This window comes from Mytilus trossulus, chromosome 9 (assembly GCF_036588685.1).
Source record: "Mytilus trossulus isolate FHL-02 chromosome 9, PNRI_Mtr1.1.1.hap1, whole genome shotgun sequence".
NCBI lineage: Eukaryota > Metazoa > Mollusca > Bivalvia > Mytilida > Mytilidae > Mytilus > Mytilus trossulus.
In genome coordinates, this window is record NC_086381.1 from 33,342,029 (window position 1) to 33,358,871 (window position 16,843).

At 33.5% G+C, this 16,843-nt stretch overlaps 2 protein-coding genes across 68 annotated transcripts in view; one reads left to right on the top strand and one right to left on the bottom strand.

Annotated features, from left to right (window-relative positions):
• LOC134685593 (Krueppel-like factor luna) overlaps positions 1-5,500 on the bottom strand; it is a 79,924-nt gene extending 74,424 nt beyond the window's left edge. For all 41 annotated transcript variants that reach the window (XR_010101314.1, XM_063545465.1, XM_063545462.1 and 38 more), the window contains exons 1-3: positions 5,362-5,500; positions 2,185-2,343; positions 254-1,569 (exon numbers count right to left, since the gene is read on the bottom strand). Coding sequence is in view for 40 of the 41 variants with exons in the window: in XM_063545465.1 (XP_063401535.1) it covers positions 254-1,569; positions 2,185-2,310 (1,442 nt within the window). In the remaining variant the exon portion in view is untranslated. The remainder of the gene's footprint in view (positions 1-253; positions 1,570-2,184; positions 2,344-5,361) is intronic.
• Positions 5,501-14,361: 8,861 nt separating this feature from the next.
• Positions 14,362-16,843, top strand: part of LOC134685596 (uncharacterized) — a 92,450-nt gene continuing 89,968 nt past the window's right edge. For all 27 annotated transcript variants that reach the window (XM_063545492.1, XM_063545489.1, XM_063545480.1 and 24 more), the window contains exon 1: positions 14,362-14,552. The gene's annotated coding sequence lies outside the window, so the exon portion shown is untranslated. The remainder of the gene's footprint in view (positions 14,553-16,843) is intronic.

Sequence of the window (16,843 nt, forward strand, 5' to 3'; positions counted from 1 at the left end):
CCTGCCTTATAAATTCTAGATGATCTTTTGGTATGATCAGGTTTTATGGTAATATTAAACACCTTTAAACGTGTGGTAGAAGATATTTCATTGGTGGACATTATTTTCAGAGCAGAAAGTTGTATGAAGTGTTGTCTGATTCTTGTAATGAAGCACACAAGTTTGTTTCACTTCAATAAGATTAGTACATGACATTTACATGTACATGTATAACAATTTATTATTTTGTAAGATTTCGTAATAAAACATCTACCTGTCCTTGCTGGCCTCAACACTTGGTGGTCTATCCATACTATCACTTCTACCACTTAATGATGGTGATCTATCTGGTCGTAAAGTGGATGGTGAACCTGTTGAGGAGGAACCACTGTGGAGATTTGGCATCTGTGGTGGACCGACTTGTCTGGCACTGCCAGCAGCAAATGATGGTTTGCTAGCAGTCTGCTGTAGTCTTTCAGTGAAGGGAAAATGAGGTGGCCTTTGTTGTGACAATGATTCATGTGGTGATGTGAGGCCCGGGGCTAACTGTAATGCTGGCGGTCGAGAAGATGAGGCACTATGTTCTTGTTGTTGTAATTGATGGGTGACTTCTCTAGTTATCTGTGATATTTGTGGATCGGTTAATGAAATGATGGCACGATCAGATGCTTTGGACTGTGATGGCGATGAACTGACTGATGAATGGCGGGGTGTGTATGAGGATGATGACGGAACATGTGGTGAAGAATATGAAGGACCACTTGTTTGTCTCTGTGAATGACCTTGACTTGGAGATGGACCATGCGGAGGTCCAGTATTTCCCGTTACATTAACAATGCTAATATTTGGAGGCCCACTATCCATCTGGCTAGCCACAGAAACAGCAACACCTTTTTGTGATGGCGGCTGATGACTGCTGCCATCCCCTGGATCAACATGAATTAATTCAATGCTGTCTTCTACGATATCAATGACACTTGGTTGTTGAAACCTTTGACTTTGACCTCTTGACATTGAAGCAGCATTAGCTCCAGGTCGTGGTACTCTATCCCATGGTTCTTGTTGACCGGACCCATAACTGTGAGACATGCTGAATGTATCATCAGCTCTTTGGCTGAAGCTTGACTGTGATGATTCTGATGGTGGTGTTGAAGCTCTATAAAGTCTTTGTTTTTTACTTGATGGGCTTAATGGTCTACCCATTTCTGAAGCTCTTTTCATAAGACGATCTTGTACTGTCTTCTGCAGGTCAGTTGCTCTAACATGGCGGAATTCTAACATATCATAAGATGAATATTTGTACTTTGAATTAGAATACATATTGTTCCCCGTTTTTGATTCTAAACACTTATAAAAGTCTGCACAACATTTGATTACACTGTCCACTTGTAAAAGTCTTGCTACTTTTTCAACGTCTTTACAATTTTCTTCTGTGAGCAACATGAAACCTTCATATAAGTACTGTAAGAACATGTTAACTGCTTCCTGTTTGATGTCTGCTGTCAGTCGTACCTCCAAGTGGGAACCGATCGATGCTTTTTCCATGGATTGTAACATTGGACATGCTGCAAGTAACACAACCCGGTGGGCCTAAAAAAATAAAACATTTGTGTAAGCATTGAAGGTAAGGTAAGGGGTTTTACATATATTATATGTTTTATTAGTAAAGTTATAAATCAATCTGAGGAGCAGCTGTTCATTTGTTGTTGGTCATTGTAAAAAAAAAAAAGACCCCAAAAAATTATAATAAAAATCCAATTGCTATTTACGTAGAAACCTTATAACATTTAGTTGTCGTCAGGTAATAAGAAGCATTTTTTTTGTTCTTTGGCTTAGGCAAAATAAAATAATTGATCATGGGCTAAAGATTTTTATTGTATTTGAGGTCAAAATGGTCCATAAAAATATATATGAATCTATATTTCTAATAAGAATCAAGTGTTTAATCCAAGTCATTACAAAAATTTCAGTGAATGTCGAATTTCGTTCACACATTTTATTGTTTCAATGAGGTTTGTTTACTATATAAAGCTTTTTTTTATCATTGACTTGTCTCATCAGCAATCCTACCACATCTCCTTAATTTAATGTTTAAGGCCATTAGGAAACTATGTACCTCTGATTCTAATAATGTTCAAACTTAGGACTGTTGCTGCACAAGGAATCCCCAACTGTAACAGAATATCTATTTGTGTGGCTACCTACCTTTGTGGTGACAGTTCCTGTCCTTATGTAAGCATCACATACTAGCTGGCTCCTCCACATCTGAGCTAACTGACATAATAATGAGCTTGAATGTATCTGGTTCATATAAACCTTCTGGTAATTCATTTTGGCAAGATTTTCTCCTCTAGTTTCTTTGAACTGCAAGATAATTTTGATTCAAGTTAGTCTATGTCTGTTATTCCGTATTTTCCCACAACAGAACTTCTAAATTCTTAAAGCACTTCCAAAGAATACATTTTAACTAAGATATTGATTTTCACTTCATAAAATGTTGATATATTTTTCTTTTGTCTTTATGAGGGTTGCTTTTTAATAAATAGATTTTAGTTAACTTTCATTTTAAGTCTTCCTTATTTTAAGTGAAAAATTCTGAAAATCAACATTATTAGCATTTTAATATTATGTTCCTTAATTTGTATTTTACTTTTTTTAATTAAGTGTATCTAATTCTAATTTGCACATAGTGCCTACTAAGCCAACTTGCGCTATAATCTATAACTTTTGCATATAAATATTATTATAATTATGAATTAAACTTTTTTTATTGTACAATATTAATTATAATGACCTGTAATTAATACATAGGTGACAAATATCAGTTTCTTTTTCACTCGAGACAATAATCAAAACAACATTCTTTACATTTTTTAATGACTACATGTAGTTCTGAACTTGTGTGCATCTCCTTAAATGAAGTTATATATTATGTTTTTGTTTAGGTGTATAATGTTTGGTAAATTTTTAATTAATTAAAAATACTTAATTCAGAGTTCGCGAAAATGGTCGGTCCTGTCGGTCCTGACCGCCAAAATGAGGCTCGGACCAGTATTTTGAAACCTAGTGTCGGTCCTGATGACCGATGTAAAAACGGCCGTTGTAGTTCCCTTTTTATCGGTAATTAGTTGTATCGCAACTAATTCCAATACGTGTTTACATCGGTCTTCAGATGTACCTGCAGGTTATTTCCGGTACTGGATTCCTGTTATTATAGACAAGCTGAAACCTATGGAAAACTTAGTGCCGATCTACGCGTGGCCTGCTAAATTTGTTCTTGGCAAACAATCGGCGATTGAAATCTTAGATGGAGATAACAAATACTGAGAAAATGATTCAGTAGATGAAATTGATAGTTAAGATGACTATAAGAACAATCAGAAGAACAGAACGTGTCCTTCATTATTAATTTGTCCGTGGCTGTGAAAAATAAAACTAAAAATAATAATAAAGATATTTTTGGATAAAATATGTTATTATTTTATATTAGGATCAAATTGACAGATTTTTTTAGGACTGGCAAAAATTTTGTAGGACTGACAAATAATTTTGCTTTGTCGGTCCAATGTCCGACGGGTCAAACGAAGTTTTCGCGAACTCTGTTAATTCCATCTCGGATGCTTTCGACATTACTCGTTACCTTTCGACATTACTCGTTACCTGTTTGTACAAAAATTTATCGTTCGTAATTTATACGCATTTGATTGGTTAACAGAAATACCTGTTCACTTCAGGTAAATTTTCATAAATATTTCCTAGTCATTTCGAAAAGTTTACTGGTCAGTTCAACACGTTAAATTTACCCACCCTCCCGCCCATTTTATTTTTGTATAATTTGATATTTTTGTACATGTGTTATACCTTATTAAATAGAAGAAGTTAGTCTTTTTCAGATAATGCAGATTGATGAATTTGATGTCTGTTTGGGAAGTGACTGGTGCATTTATATACTGTGAAAGTACTTTAATTCGTGGGTATCAATTTTCGTGGTTTGAGTAATATTTACATGTTCTTGGGTTTTAAAATTCGTGGATTTTAGTTTTCTAAAAAAATAATTGAAAAATTAAAGCCTTTAGAAACGATTACAAATAGTTTGGATTGAAGGAAATTGCAAAGTAAACATTGCCCTGTGTAAATTGTAGTTATAACGTTAATTAACCCATGATAAAGTGATTAACAGATTGAAGACCATTAAAGGTGTTAATTAGGCCATAAACATGTCACCTAAAGAAAACAGTAACATAAACAAATGCACTAAATGTATTTTGCATTGTCAAATAATTCTTATCAAAATCAAGCTCAGCATGAAATTATTATTTCCCATATGTACGAGAACTATGAAGATATAAAATGAACACTTTATCACACTAGCATATCATCACAGGAAATCTCGACTTTCATCGATCAAAAATATTTTATGAGAATTAAAAGATCAAAAGTTGTACAGTTTAGGTTATAAAAGATTAAATGGGTATAATCCTGCATGCGGTTGTAGTTCTATGACGATTATTAAAGTAATCTCTGATTTGGTGCTTTTCTATATTCTCTAGATCATATCAGTAGTCAAACCTTACGATGGGGATCTTTGCATGTCTTGATTTGGACAATGGTTGTTTTATTTCGTTGGACACTTAAATTCGTGGATAAAGTCATCCACGAAAACCACGAAAATTGGTACCCCACGAATAAAAGTACTTTCACAGTATTTTGGAAATTAATATTTATCAAGAATATGGACTTTAAATGGGAAATTTATTTATGACATATGTATGATTGTTATTTATGCCAAAATATGATTATCATTACTTATGTGTTGAGTTTTTGTTTTATTACATCGAAATGGGAGCGGAGGGAATTTCTTTTAAATGTTTAAAATTATGCAATACTCATTGAGGTACTTCAAAAATGATTACTTTGTAATTTCTAAGTAATGGCTTTAAACAAAGCTATATAATTATTCAGGTAATGCATTTATCTTGTCTATTTGTTAATTGCCAAATGACACCTACCACTAAATTATGCTAATCAAATGTTATTAACAAATACACGTGTTTATTGGTTATTTCGGTTATTAGCCAAACCGTGTGACAGGTGCCCGTTGTTGTTGAATTATGTCAATCACTTTTCAAAGACTGACAATTTCATTTCTAACCAATTGCATATTAATTATTGAAAATGAAAATGACAGTCTTAAAGTAGTCAAATAAAAGAATAATGGGGTAACTGTCACTTCACTTGAATTTCGAAATTCCAATAATGCGGGTCATGCTGCCTCCATCCCCGGCCAAGATATCCGCAACCAATTACGTTCATAGTAGCAATGATTTCTAAATAATGGGACAAATAGACAAAAAAGAAATAATCTGTAAAGAACATACTTACGTTTATAATAATATTTGCTATTTGGAATTTGCTTTATAGACGATCAATCAAGGAAGATATCAGTTTGTAACAATGGACCTGCAATCCTCCGCCATTTCTTGTATGTCAATGTCTGATATTTAAAACAATGCGCAGAGCAATTGCGCATGTTAGTTGACGGAGGTATACAGAAGGATATTTCATATATCGTATGATTTATAAATGCCATTGTCCTAATGAATGATTGTCAGACTAAAATCAAAGAAATTCAGAGTCAAATTCTAAATCTTTATTTAATCAATTCGGTATTACAAATTCATGTAAAAAAGGCTGGAGTCAGTTTCTAAAATCATCTTAAGACTTACACAATTCAGAATGATCTATATATATATATACTTGCGATCAACATAAGACCGTGGGGTAGGATGATATTTGTGAAACTGGTTCAAGTCACAGTTTCATTAATATTAAGGGTCGAGCCGACCATTTAAGTTCAAAGTGGAGGGAGATTATTTTTGTTTTCTAAGAAAAAAATATTATGATCCTCAATTCGATGGAAAAAAATAACCAGAGTTTGTCCATATCTTATATAAGGTTAAATTTGGAGAAGAAAATTGATTGATAGCGCCGTCGAAAAAAATATAAGAAAGAATTGCGCGAAAAATTCTGACAGACATAAACTTATTACACCCCCTTATGTAAATGGTTGCTCCATAATAATCCCAGTTTTTAATACATGTATAATAGTAGTCTAAGACAGTGGCGGGTCCATAAACATTCATAAAAAGGGGGGTGGAGATATATATATATATAGATTCATAATAGGTAAATTCAGTGACATTTAAACAATTAAAGAATAAGGCAATAAGATTAAAAGATGGCACCTGATATAAGTTATCTTCTTCTCATGATAATTAATACTGAAAGGAAGAGTGCGTAATTACATTGAACTAGTCACGTGTATATATATATATATATACCAGGCGATTTGGTGTCACGATATCACAGTAGCATGGGTTCGAATCCCGGCGAGGGAAGAACCAAAAAATTGCGAAAGCAAATTTACAGATCTAACATTGTTGGGTTGATGTTAATTTAGACGAGTTGTATATACATTATGTACACAGCTATGTATCACCATCATTGATGGCGATCCGATGGATACATCTGTTGTAGGGTTGTCACTGACTCAGACGTACTTATGAATATAATTATTTTCTGTGACTGTATCTTACATTAATTTGTAGGATCCTTTACTATAGATAATTTAGCTGATCTGTAACAATAACATCTTCATGCCTTATATGTCATGTACTGTAGTACGCCGCTAGATTAAAACTGACGTGGAAAGGTAACACATGCCCACCGAAAGCTCTTTTTGAGAGCCCAGGACTGGTCGTGTGGTCTAGCGGGACGGCTGTAGTGCAGGCGATTGGGTGTCACGATATCACAGTAGCATGGGTTCGCATCCCGGCGAGGGAAGAACCAAAAATTTGCGAAAGCAAATTTACAGATCTAACATTGTTGGGTTGATGTTTAGGCGAGTTGTATATATATATATATATATGTTATTTAGGCGGGGCACCCCTAAAATTGGCAAAGCATTGATTGTCCTCAGCGAGATATCTACATTGCACCAACTCTAAAAGAATATTTCGATAATTTTACCAAAAACAAATTTTTGCCAAGGCTACTCTAATATCCTGGATCTGCGCGTCCCTATCCGCAGTGATAAATTCAAGGGGGGGTGACATAGAGGGTACACGACCCCCTTGGATATATTTTCAGTTTAAGTATGCAATTACAATCCCCTTTTACCTAAAATCACATGGACCCAACGATGATCTTGTATTCGTTCATTTGTCCAATTGTCCTCCTTTCTTATCAAACTTCATGTGATTATTACAAATTGTAGATTTTCAGTCTGATATTACTTCATCGGGAACGCTAAAATCCAAAATATATGGAAACCAAGGAGGTATTCGAGTAGCCATTGATCAAAAGGAATACATAAAGAATAGTCAAATACATGTTAGTTTCTTGTGTACAATTTGGAAATTAGTATGGCGTTCATTATCACTGAACTATAGTATAGAAAATATATCAAAATTATCTCCCCTTGACCACTGATCCTTTCTTCATGCATTTGAATTATTATTTTATGTTTCTTTAATCACTCTGTAATGTTTATGTCATGTTGTAATTAATGTTATGCTCTTAATGGGCCCTTTAATTTGGAAATAAAAATATTGTATTGTATATATTTGTTTAGGGGCCAGCTGAAGGACGCCTCCGCGTGCGGGAATTTCTCGCTACATTAAAGAGATATAGGAAGATGTGGTGTGAGTGCCAATGAGACAACTCTCCGTCCAAATAACAATTTAAAAATTAAACCATTATAGGTTAAAGTACGGCCTTCAACACGGAGCCTTGGCTCACACCGAACAACAAGCTATAAAGGGCCCCAAAATTACTAGTGTAAAACCATTCAAACGGGAAAACCAACGGTCTAATCTATATAAACAAAACGAGAAAGACCTGTTAGTGACCTTGTGCTTTTTTTTTATATGGTCGGGTTGTTGTCTCTTTGACACATTTCCCATTTCCATTCTCAATTTTACCTATGATCAGTTTAAGCATTGTGAATAAAAGGAGATTCTGGTATATATAACAAGAAACTGCACCAACCAACGACAAGACAACTAAGATGACACGTATCAAGAAGGGAACATGCAGTGAGTCTTAAACAGAAGACAAGTGTTTATATATACAATACCGGTAATCCTCACCAATTTGTAAATCGTCACGAGTTTGACAAAGTTTTGATAAAACCAAACAATAAGTACCAATAACATTTTTTATAGATTTTCAAGCAATTTGTTTGATTTACGAAATCTGTCGTTGAGCAAAGGTTAATTTGCAACGTTCTTTAGCCAGTCTTACAAAGATTACATTCTCAATCTTTATTTTTCGTGTACTTTTTTTTCCTTCTGATTCATTAAAACCATCAAGTTTTTAAGTACATGACATCATGAACACGTACTATATATATATAGAATATAGATATGGGTGGATCCGAAAGTTTTCTCTTCTCCTTCTCACCGCGAAGGCCCACTCATGCAGTGTTCACTTTTATCCTTTGAAAATTGACGTTATCAAAATGATGTTTCGTTTCTTTAAGTGAAGATGTCTCGTGAGAGGATAGTATTTAATTGTTAGTTTTCCACAAAGGCACATGTCTCTGAAAAAAAAAACATATACAGAAAAAAATTCTTGTTGATTTCTGGAATATGTTAATCAAAAGTTTACTCAAATTCCCTTTTAAAGAACAGTCATATATATAGCCGGCACAATTATTGTTTAAGAGAATTTGAGTCATATAGAGAACAGTCATATATATATAAGTTTTATCTTTATTTTCAATAAAATGTTTATCACAATATTCGGAAATTGGTATTGACAGGGTTCTGTTTCCTCAGGTATTATACAGATATAAAAGGCAGTTTTGAGGATTTCAGTGCCAAGTAAATGTAGTTTACATAAACTTTATATGGGATATTGGTCGATCCTTTCGTTTGTTGTTCCCCCAGGCCATTTTTTCATAATTCAGCTTATTTAAGATAATAGCTTATTTCATATATACATGTAAATATATTAAGTGATCTATCATGTATATTCTTCTTAATCAAAGGACTTCGTGCATCCATGCTCTCCGCTTACCATTATATATACACGCAGTGTCTTCTTTTCCTTATCTGCATATTCACAAGTCATCTTATTTCTGAAAAAAAAAAACAATTAAAGGGTTAGAGAAGTACATAACAAGAAAATATATACAAGAACAATGAAAGGTGGATGTCAACCCGGATTACACAGCCCATTATGCACAAGTTTTACGAGAACATGATTTGAGTGGCCAGGTTTGAGAGACTTGTTCGATTATACCTGCCATACTGCTTTCAAATTTCAATTGGATGCTGTGTAAATTTCTTTCATGTTTGTAAGTCAAGGTTTAAATATTTTGGCATTTTATATATAACAAAAATAGTTGTCAACATTTTGCGAAGTATAATGTTTTTACAAAAGAAGAGAGTTGTCACCCTTTCAGTCAATGGAAAAAGCTTTTTTCTGAGGTGACAGAAAACTTTTTACGCGGTTTAAATATCTTTCAAACTCAATATTTGTTATTTTTTTGTATGATTTGAAGCAGACCAACTTTGGTGTTTTTTTCATATGCCTGTGCCAATGTTGACATTTTTCTATTTGAGTTCTCCTTCTGGTTGAGAATATATATATGCTTTTTAGTTTCCACGTTTTTCAACATGTTTTCCTTGTAGAACTACATCACAGCCGGCGGGAAATAAGTTCTTAGTTGTGACATTTTTATTAAATAACTATGCGTGATTTTGTATTTTTATATACACATTATTCATATTTCAATTCATATAATTTACCATCATATAATTTGTATCGACCGAATCAAGCAAAGTATAGAGTCAGTACAGTATCGAAGACCTTCTTAAAATCTACAAATACACACCGTGGCTTTATTCATCTTCTTCTTTTTCAATTTATTGGGCTCGAAACATTGCTTTAAAACTGCCAAGTATAATGAATCATATTAAAAAATTGAAAGAAATTACTACCAGCAATTTTACCTGATCAAAATGAGGAGATGTGATACTGGTATGATTGCATACCAGTGAGACGACTACCCCCACCGTTCAAATAAATTTGATGTAAGCAAGCAGTAGGGGCTACCTTCAGGTCTTAAAAACAATGAGAGAGAAAAAAACATAGATCGTATAGTCGGCTTTAACCGCCCCGTCATAAAAACATAAAACAATTCAATTGAGAAAAACTAACGGCCTTATCTTAAAAAAAAAAATCTTTTGAAAAACAAAGACATAATTTAATGTATGAACCAACGACAACTACAGACCTACATGTTCCTGACTAGGGACACATAAAGAATGTGACAGGGTTTCACATGTTTATAAGTGCTCAATCCTCTCCTACGATTGGACAATGGTGTTACATCAGAACATTGGAACAAACTTTTAAAATAAGTTGAACAGGGCTTTATAACTTGGTGGCGGGGGTGGCTGGCTTTTCGATCTTCGATTTGGAAAAAGCAGATAACAATCGGTCGAGATCTTGCAAATTTCGAAAGAAGTATGTAATTCATGTGTAAGACTTGTCATGTTTATATAGATAATTTTGTATTTTATCATGTTCACGGCTATATTTTACAAAAAAAAAACACCAAAATTTATAAGTTTGATTCACTTTTACAATATTATGTATCGTTGATTTACCTTTTTAATTGTGTAGCAAGAAAACAAGTCCGTTGACCACATTTTTGTCGAGTCTGTGACTTTTGTCGCAGAAACCTCGACACAATAGATATAAGAAGATGTGGTATGAGTGCACATGAGACAGCTCTCCATCCAAGTAACAATTTTAAAAGTAAACCATTATAGGTTAAAGTACGGCCTTCAACATATAAGCTTGGATGGTGATCCGACAGAGCCAACTTCTCAAAAGCTTTATATTTTAGATTTAAGGTGGGAGATGTTTAATACTTTTGTTTATTATAATAGATGTCTCATGCTACGAAGTTTCTGTCTGTCACATGTCTATTGTCATTGACCTTATTTTCATGGTTCAGTCACTACTTGAAACCAAGGATTTGTATAGCTATAACTATACAAATCCTTGATTTTACTAACAATGTAAATGCATTAGTATATAACAAACAAGAATAGTATTGTTTTAATTCACAAATTATGAAAAAGATATTTATTCAAATAAAATAATACATTCAAAGATCTAATTACAGTATTAAATTGGTAACCATTTGAGTTATTTAAGGGCTTGATAAGTTTAATCGGACCGTATCTTAGTTTCTAAGCTTGTCAAACAACATCAGAGTAAAAATTCGAATGTGCTATTCCATTTGAAATCAGTCTTCTACAGGTACAGCCAAACATGCAAACCTAATATTTGTTTCTATGAAATAATTTAATTAATCAGAATCCACTGTCTAATAAAAACTGAATACCAGTTATTAGCACAAAGAGAACAAGAAATCGAGTCACGTGTTTATCAGAAGAAGAATGGTTATAATGAACACAAACGTCTATTTTACAAACAATACTCAAACTTCCCTCTTTAAAGTATATATTCATCTAACAATTCAACCTATCCAGAGACATATATAATATGTATATATAGTGTATATACTATAATATAAGATTAAATTATATAGGAATAAATTACGACAACAAAGATGAAAGGATGATTCTAATAGGTGTTCAATAGTGTATATATACAGGCGATTTGGTGTCACGATATCACAGTAGCATGGGTTCGAATCCCGGCGAGGGAAGAACCCAAAATTTGCGAAAGCAAATTTACAGATCTAACCTTGTTGGGTTGATGTTTAGACGAGTTGTATATATATATATATATATGTATCTGATCTGTCATTAGTGAATGTAGCAATGTATATATAATTATATATACTTGTTAATTCAAGAAAAGATAGATGCATGTACAGTCTTCTAACTGATAATGTAATATATATCCCCCCTTTTAATCGGTCTTTACACAAAGTCGGTCACCTATTATAATCATCCTTTCATCTTTGTTGTCGTAATTTATTCTTATTTCTTAATTTGTTAATACAATAAAAAGACTATAGTATACCATGCGATGATAACTACATATGAGAGATAGCAGAGAAACATATAATACCTTCAAAGTGTAATTTTTCTCAGACTTTTGGTGTTATAACCTTTTAAACTAACTTCTAGGACCGAGGGCACGGGGAACACACTAATGCTTCTGTGCTTAAAATATTCGGTATGTTAGATATAGGAGGCAAGTAAAACGTAATAGCTTAGTAGGGGAAAATTACGAATATACAGGAATTTACAAATGAAATCCCTGTGTCGTCACCCCTTTCTTTGACAGCCGCTATTATTTTACGATCAAGACACTGCAAACAGTATACTATAGCTATTTGTTGAACACCCTTTCAACACTAAGCACGTCAAAATAGTGTGTTAGTCATTGAATATTTAAAAAAAACCAAGTGTGTTCTATGAAAGTCAGCAACCTGATAACCGTCAGTTAAATCCTCTTTTTATTTTCGGCGAGAAATTGCGATATACGAAACAAGCTTTCCTCTCAACTTGTTGATGCAACATTAATGGCATATATTGTGATGATAGCCAGGGTGGTTACTTTCTATATTTTTAGTGGTATGTATGTGCCGCAAAACAGGGTAGTTTTGTCATGCCCTGCTGGTTAGAACAGTTTCTTTTTTTTTAAACAAAGTATTTGTCTAGAACAGGATTTCTTATTAAATGTTAAAGATACAGCCTAGAACCTGGGTCTAGAACAGCATATATTTTATACGCTCTAGAACAGCATCATTCCCAGTATACATTTTCTGAGCGTGTCTAGAACAGGGTATGTTTTTCAATATTTCTGTTTAGAACAGGGTATGTTTTTCATTCACGGCCGTTTCTCGTTATACCAGGGTATGATCTGGCAAGTGCTGTCGGCATAGTAATACCTGAAAGGATAGTCAGTAAACTTCCCCTCCCCACCCCCGGTAATTGTAACTAATTAACATCCATTGGAAATATTACATGATATAAATAAATTTAATATTAGTTTTGTCAAAATCAAATTAAAAATTGGTATTCTATTACTAGTATATGAGAAAGTTGACCAGCGCTCTCTTCCAACAGAATATCAGATGATGCTACCTAAATCATTAAGTTTCATATTAAGAACTATATGATGAATGAACACTTTGAAGAAAAGAGTGGCTATAGAAACATGGTTTTCAGATGCGGATTTAGAGGGGGCAGGGGGGCCGGCACCCCTTTTTAGGAAAAAATTTGGTTGCTTATATAGGGAATCACTGAAGCGTGACTGGAGCGGGTCCCCTCTTAGGTCAGTCAGGGGGCCCCACTTATGAAAATTTCTGGATCCGCCACTGGTTTTTTTTTATGGTTTGGGGGATAACAACTTAACTACCACGCACTTCACAGCTTTTGAACTCTGCTTAGAAACGGACTCATTATGGGTTTTAAAGTTAGTGTTGTCGGGGTCTATTGGCAAACATTCCATGGACCAGTACTCACTGGAGCTTTAATAATGAGTGCTGTCCGTGACTTGTGTGTCCATCGGCAAATATATATCACGGATTTATGGATGACTGGGGCGTAGTTAAAACTGAGTGGTGGGTGTCCATATGCAAATATTCCATAAAGACAAAGCACCACATGAAGAAAAATAAGACTGTTACTGAAAAAAAAAATGTTGCAAATTTTTTTAAAGGATTGTTTATTTCGAGCAATTTTGATCATGTTTTAGTCAATCACAGTGCCCTTTTATATCATTATGTTATACTGTAAAAATATTTCATTGTAGAAAAAATACGGTGACTTGGAGTTGCTTGGTATCTTTGTGGTTCTGTCATTGTGAATACTATTTGTAGCAATATCAACATGAATACCTTGTTCTTTCTGTATTCGTCACTATTAATTTACCTCTTTTTGGGGCGAGATGTTTTATAAATAAATATCTGTCTATATATATTTCATAGTATAATTATTTTTACGAGTTCAGTTTGCTTTTGTTAAAAGTCGACTTGAACAATAATTTTCTATCCAGAATAACTGTTCAGTATCAACTCATTTTTAATTGTTTTTAATTAACGAATACCCTTTTGGATACCTCACTAGTCTGGACCAAGTGGATATCCAGATACCACGTGGTAGACTGAACCCCAAACATGGACATTAATGACATCAGTGTCCAATGTCGGGGTTCGTGAGAAATCGATCGAAAATCTAATGTAAATATTGGCTTTTGATTGATAGGTCTGCGTTCCATTTAATGAATGGGCAATGAAAATTTATTGATTGAATTTATATATTCTGTTAAATAGGTAGTTAATTTGATGAATGGTAATCATCTTCCCCCAAACGAAGCCCAAAATTAACATAATCCATTGATGCGCATGAGCCCTGCGCAGGTGCCCGCCGACAAAGAAGACCCTGGACCAATCGATATCGAGTCAGAACACAAGCGAGAAGAGAAAATGGCCACAACTCATTGAACCCGCAGTTGCAAATTACTCTATAAATTACTAACTTGAACAAAATTGCACTTCTTAACGCATAATATTTGTAAGTATTCACACATATTTCTGTCGACTTATGTTGTAAATGCATGCAAACGGCTGGACCGTTGAACCTGTGTAAAGTTTAGCAAAAATGCTTTGTGTTTATCCGCCATATTTCCGGAGAAAATGTGGGGGCAAATTATGTGAAAATTAAATTATGTGTCCATTTTATAAGATGACAGTAACAACTATGATAATTTTTTTCTATCCGAATAACATATTTAATTATTTTATTGTAATTCAAGGCAAGTTATAGAAAAGGGGGAGTGAAAAACTCCACTGATTTGTTTTGCCCTTTTAGAACTGGCATTTGTCTCTTTGCTTTATAAGACTCTTTCCAATTTTGACAGATGTTGAATGCACTGCACAATTTTCCTATTTATCTTGTGAATTGTAATTTTTCTATGGTCTCTAGACTAGCCAACCCAAGGGGAGAGATTCCAAACAGCAATGAACATTTTAGATGATATAAATTTTAAATCATTTTGTGTTCATACAATGAATTGTAATCAGTCATAAATTAAATTCAAATAAACTGTTTTTATGTCCCAGTCTTCACTATAAACCTTCGTCCTGAATATGCATGAAATATTTGCCACTGGACGTTAAGCAACCAACAATCAAACAATCACTCTAAACCTCTAGCCCTGTGACATTTTACTTAAAATTCTGTTACCAAAAAAATCCATTTAAAGACTTATCTACTTTATTTTTGATCCCTTTCAAATGCTGTTTTGATTTGATTTTTTCGAGACTTCCACTTTTATTAGTCGAAAAAGCGAGACTAAGCGATCCTACATTCTATCATCGTCAGCAGCTTCCACAAATATTCACTCTTTGGTGAAATTTTTTGAAATTATATTATAATAACTTTCTTAAACTATACTGGATATCTACCAAACTTGGACAGAAGCTTGTTCATGATCATAAGATAGTACCCAGATGTACATTTTGTAAAAAAATAAATTCATTTTTCCCAAATTTGTCTTTGAAATAGACTTAGTTTTTCTGCAGGGAAATATTACATTCATTTTACTAACTTTCTGAAACTATCCTGTGTTTGTACCAAACTTGGACAAAAGCTTAATTCTGATCACAAGATGAGAGGGGATAGGACCTGTATCAGGATTCTGGGATCGGGTGTTTTTAAGCTCGGGATTTCAGGATTGACCCTTTCGATATCTCTGTTATTCATTGTATCTGTAGTTTTGATACAATTGAGGTTTGAAAAATTTGTACAAAAATGGCTACAGAAGGGTACATAAACCTTAACATTACATACATGTACAGTCTGCAGTTAAAGTTTTTAAAACATTTATTGGATTCATAAACTATCCTGGATTTTTACCAAACTTGGACAGAAGCTTACAATCAAATGATTGTATCAAGAGGAATGTTTTCATTGATTTTTTTCCTCATTTTTGTGGAGCCTGCAATTTACAGCAAAAGTAGGCGAGACACTGGGATCCGCAAAACCCTTACAAAGTTTTCTATTTACAGTTACAGTTATAGGCTAAGTAATAGAAAAATATTAATATTTATCATTCAAATTCCATAAGATATCTATTGATTTGGTATGCAAATCAGATGTATTTATTTACAATCTTAGAAGGGTATTAAACTAATGATTTTCATGAAACACAGATAACCTTTGATCTGATGAAAAGAAAATATCAAATTTCAAATGAATGGGATGTAAGCAATAATATGCAACGGTCAGCCGTCCATAATGAGAGACAAATTTTGAAAAGACTGCCCTTAATCAATGTTAATGAAAAATATGAATTAATTGGAATCAATTGAGAATACGATAATTTCAAACATTTAATTTTTTGGTTCATCCGTAAGAAACGAAATTCACAAAAAAATGGTATTGGACGAAAAAATACGGAATCCACAGTATAAGGAATCTTGGATTAGGTAAACGAAAAGAGTTTTGAAAAGATATTGGGACTCCATCTTGAATTATCTAAAACAAAGATGACGGGCAATAACAAACATTGCAAAATCAAGTTTCCTTCTTGTTTATTGTACATCATACATTGATTATCCAGCAAATTGAACTTTTAGATCAATTACATTTGGATCAAGAATTTTTCAAAAATCATGAGGCAACATTGGTTCATTTTACTTTAAAATCTTGGGCCAAAAATCTCCCTTAATCTTTTCTAGAGTAAAATTTGGAGATATAGTCACTCACTTTTCCGGTGTGGTGACCCCTGGAAGACGGTAGTTTTAGATTTCCGAGACTTTAAATGGTCAAAGATGAATTCTTAATTTTCTACTTTTATTTTC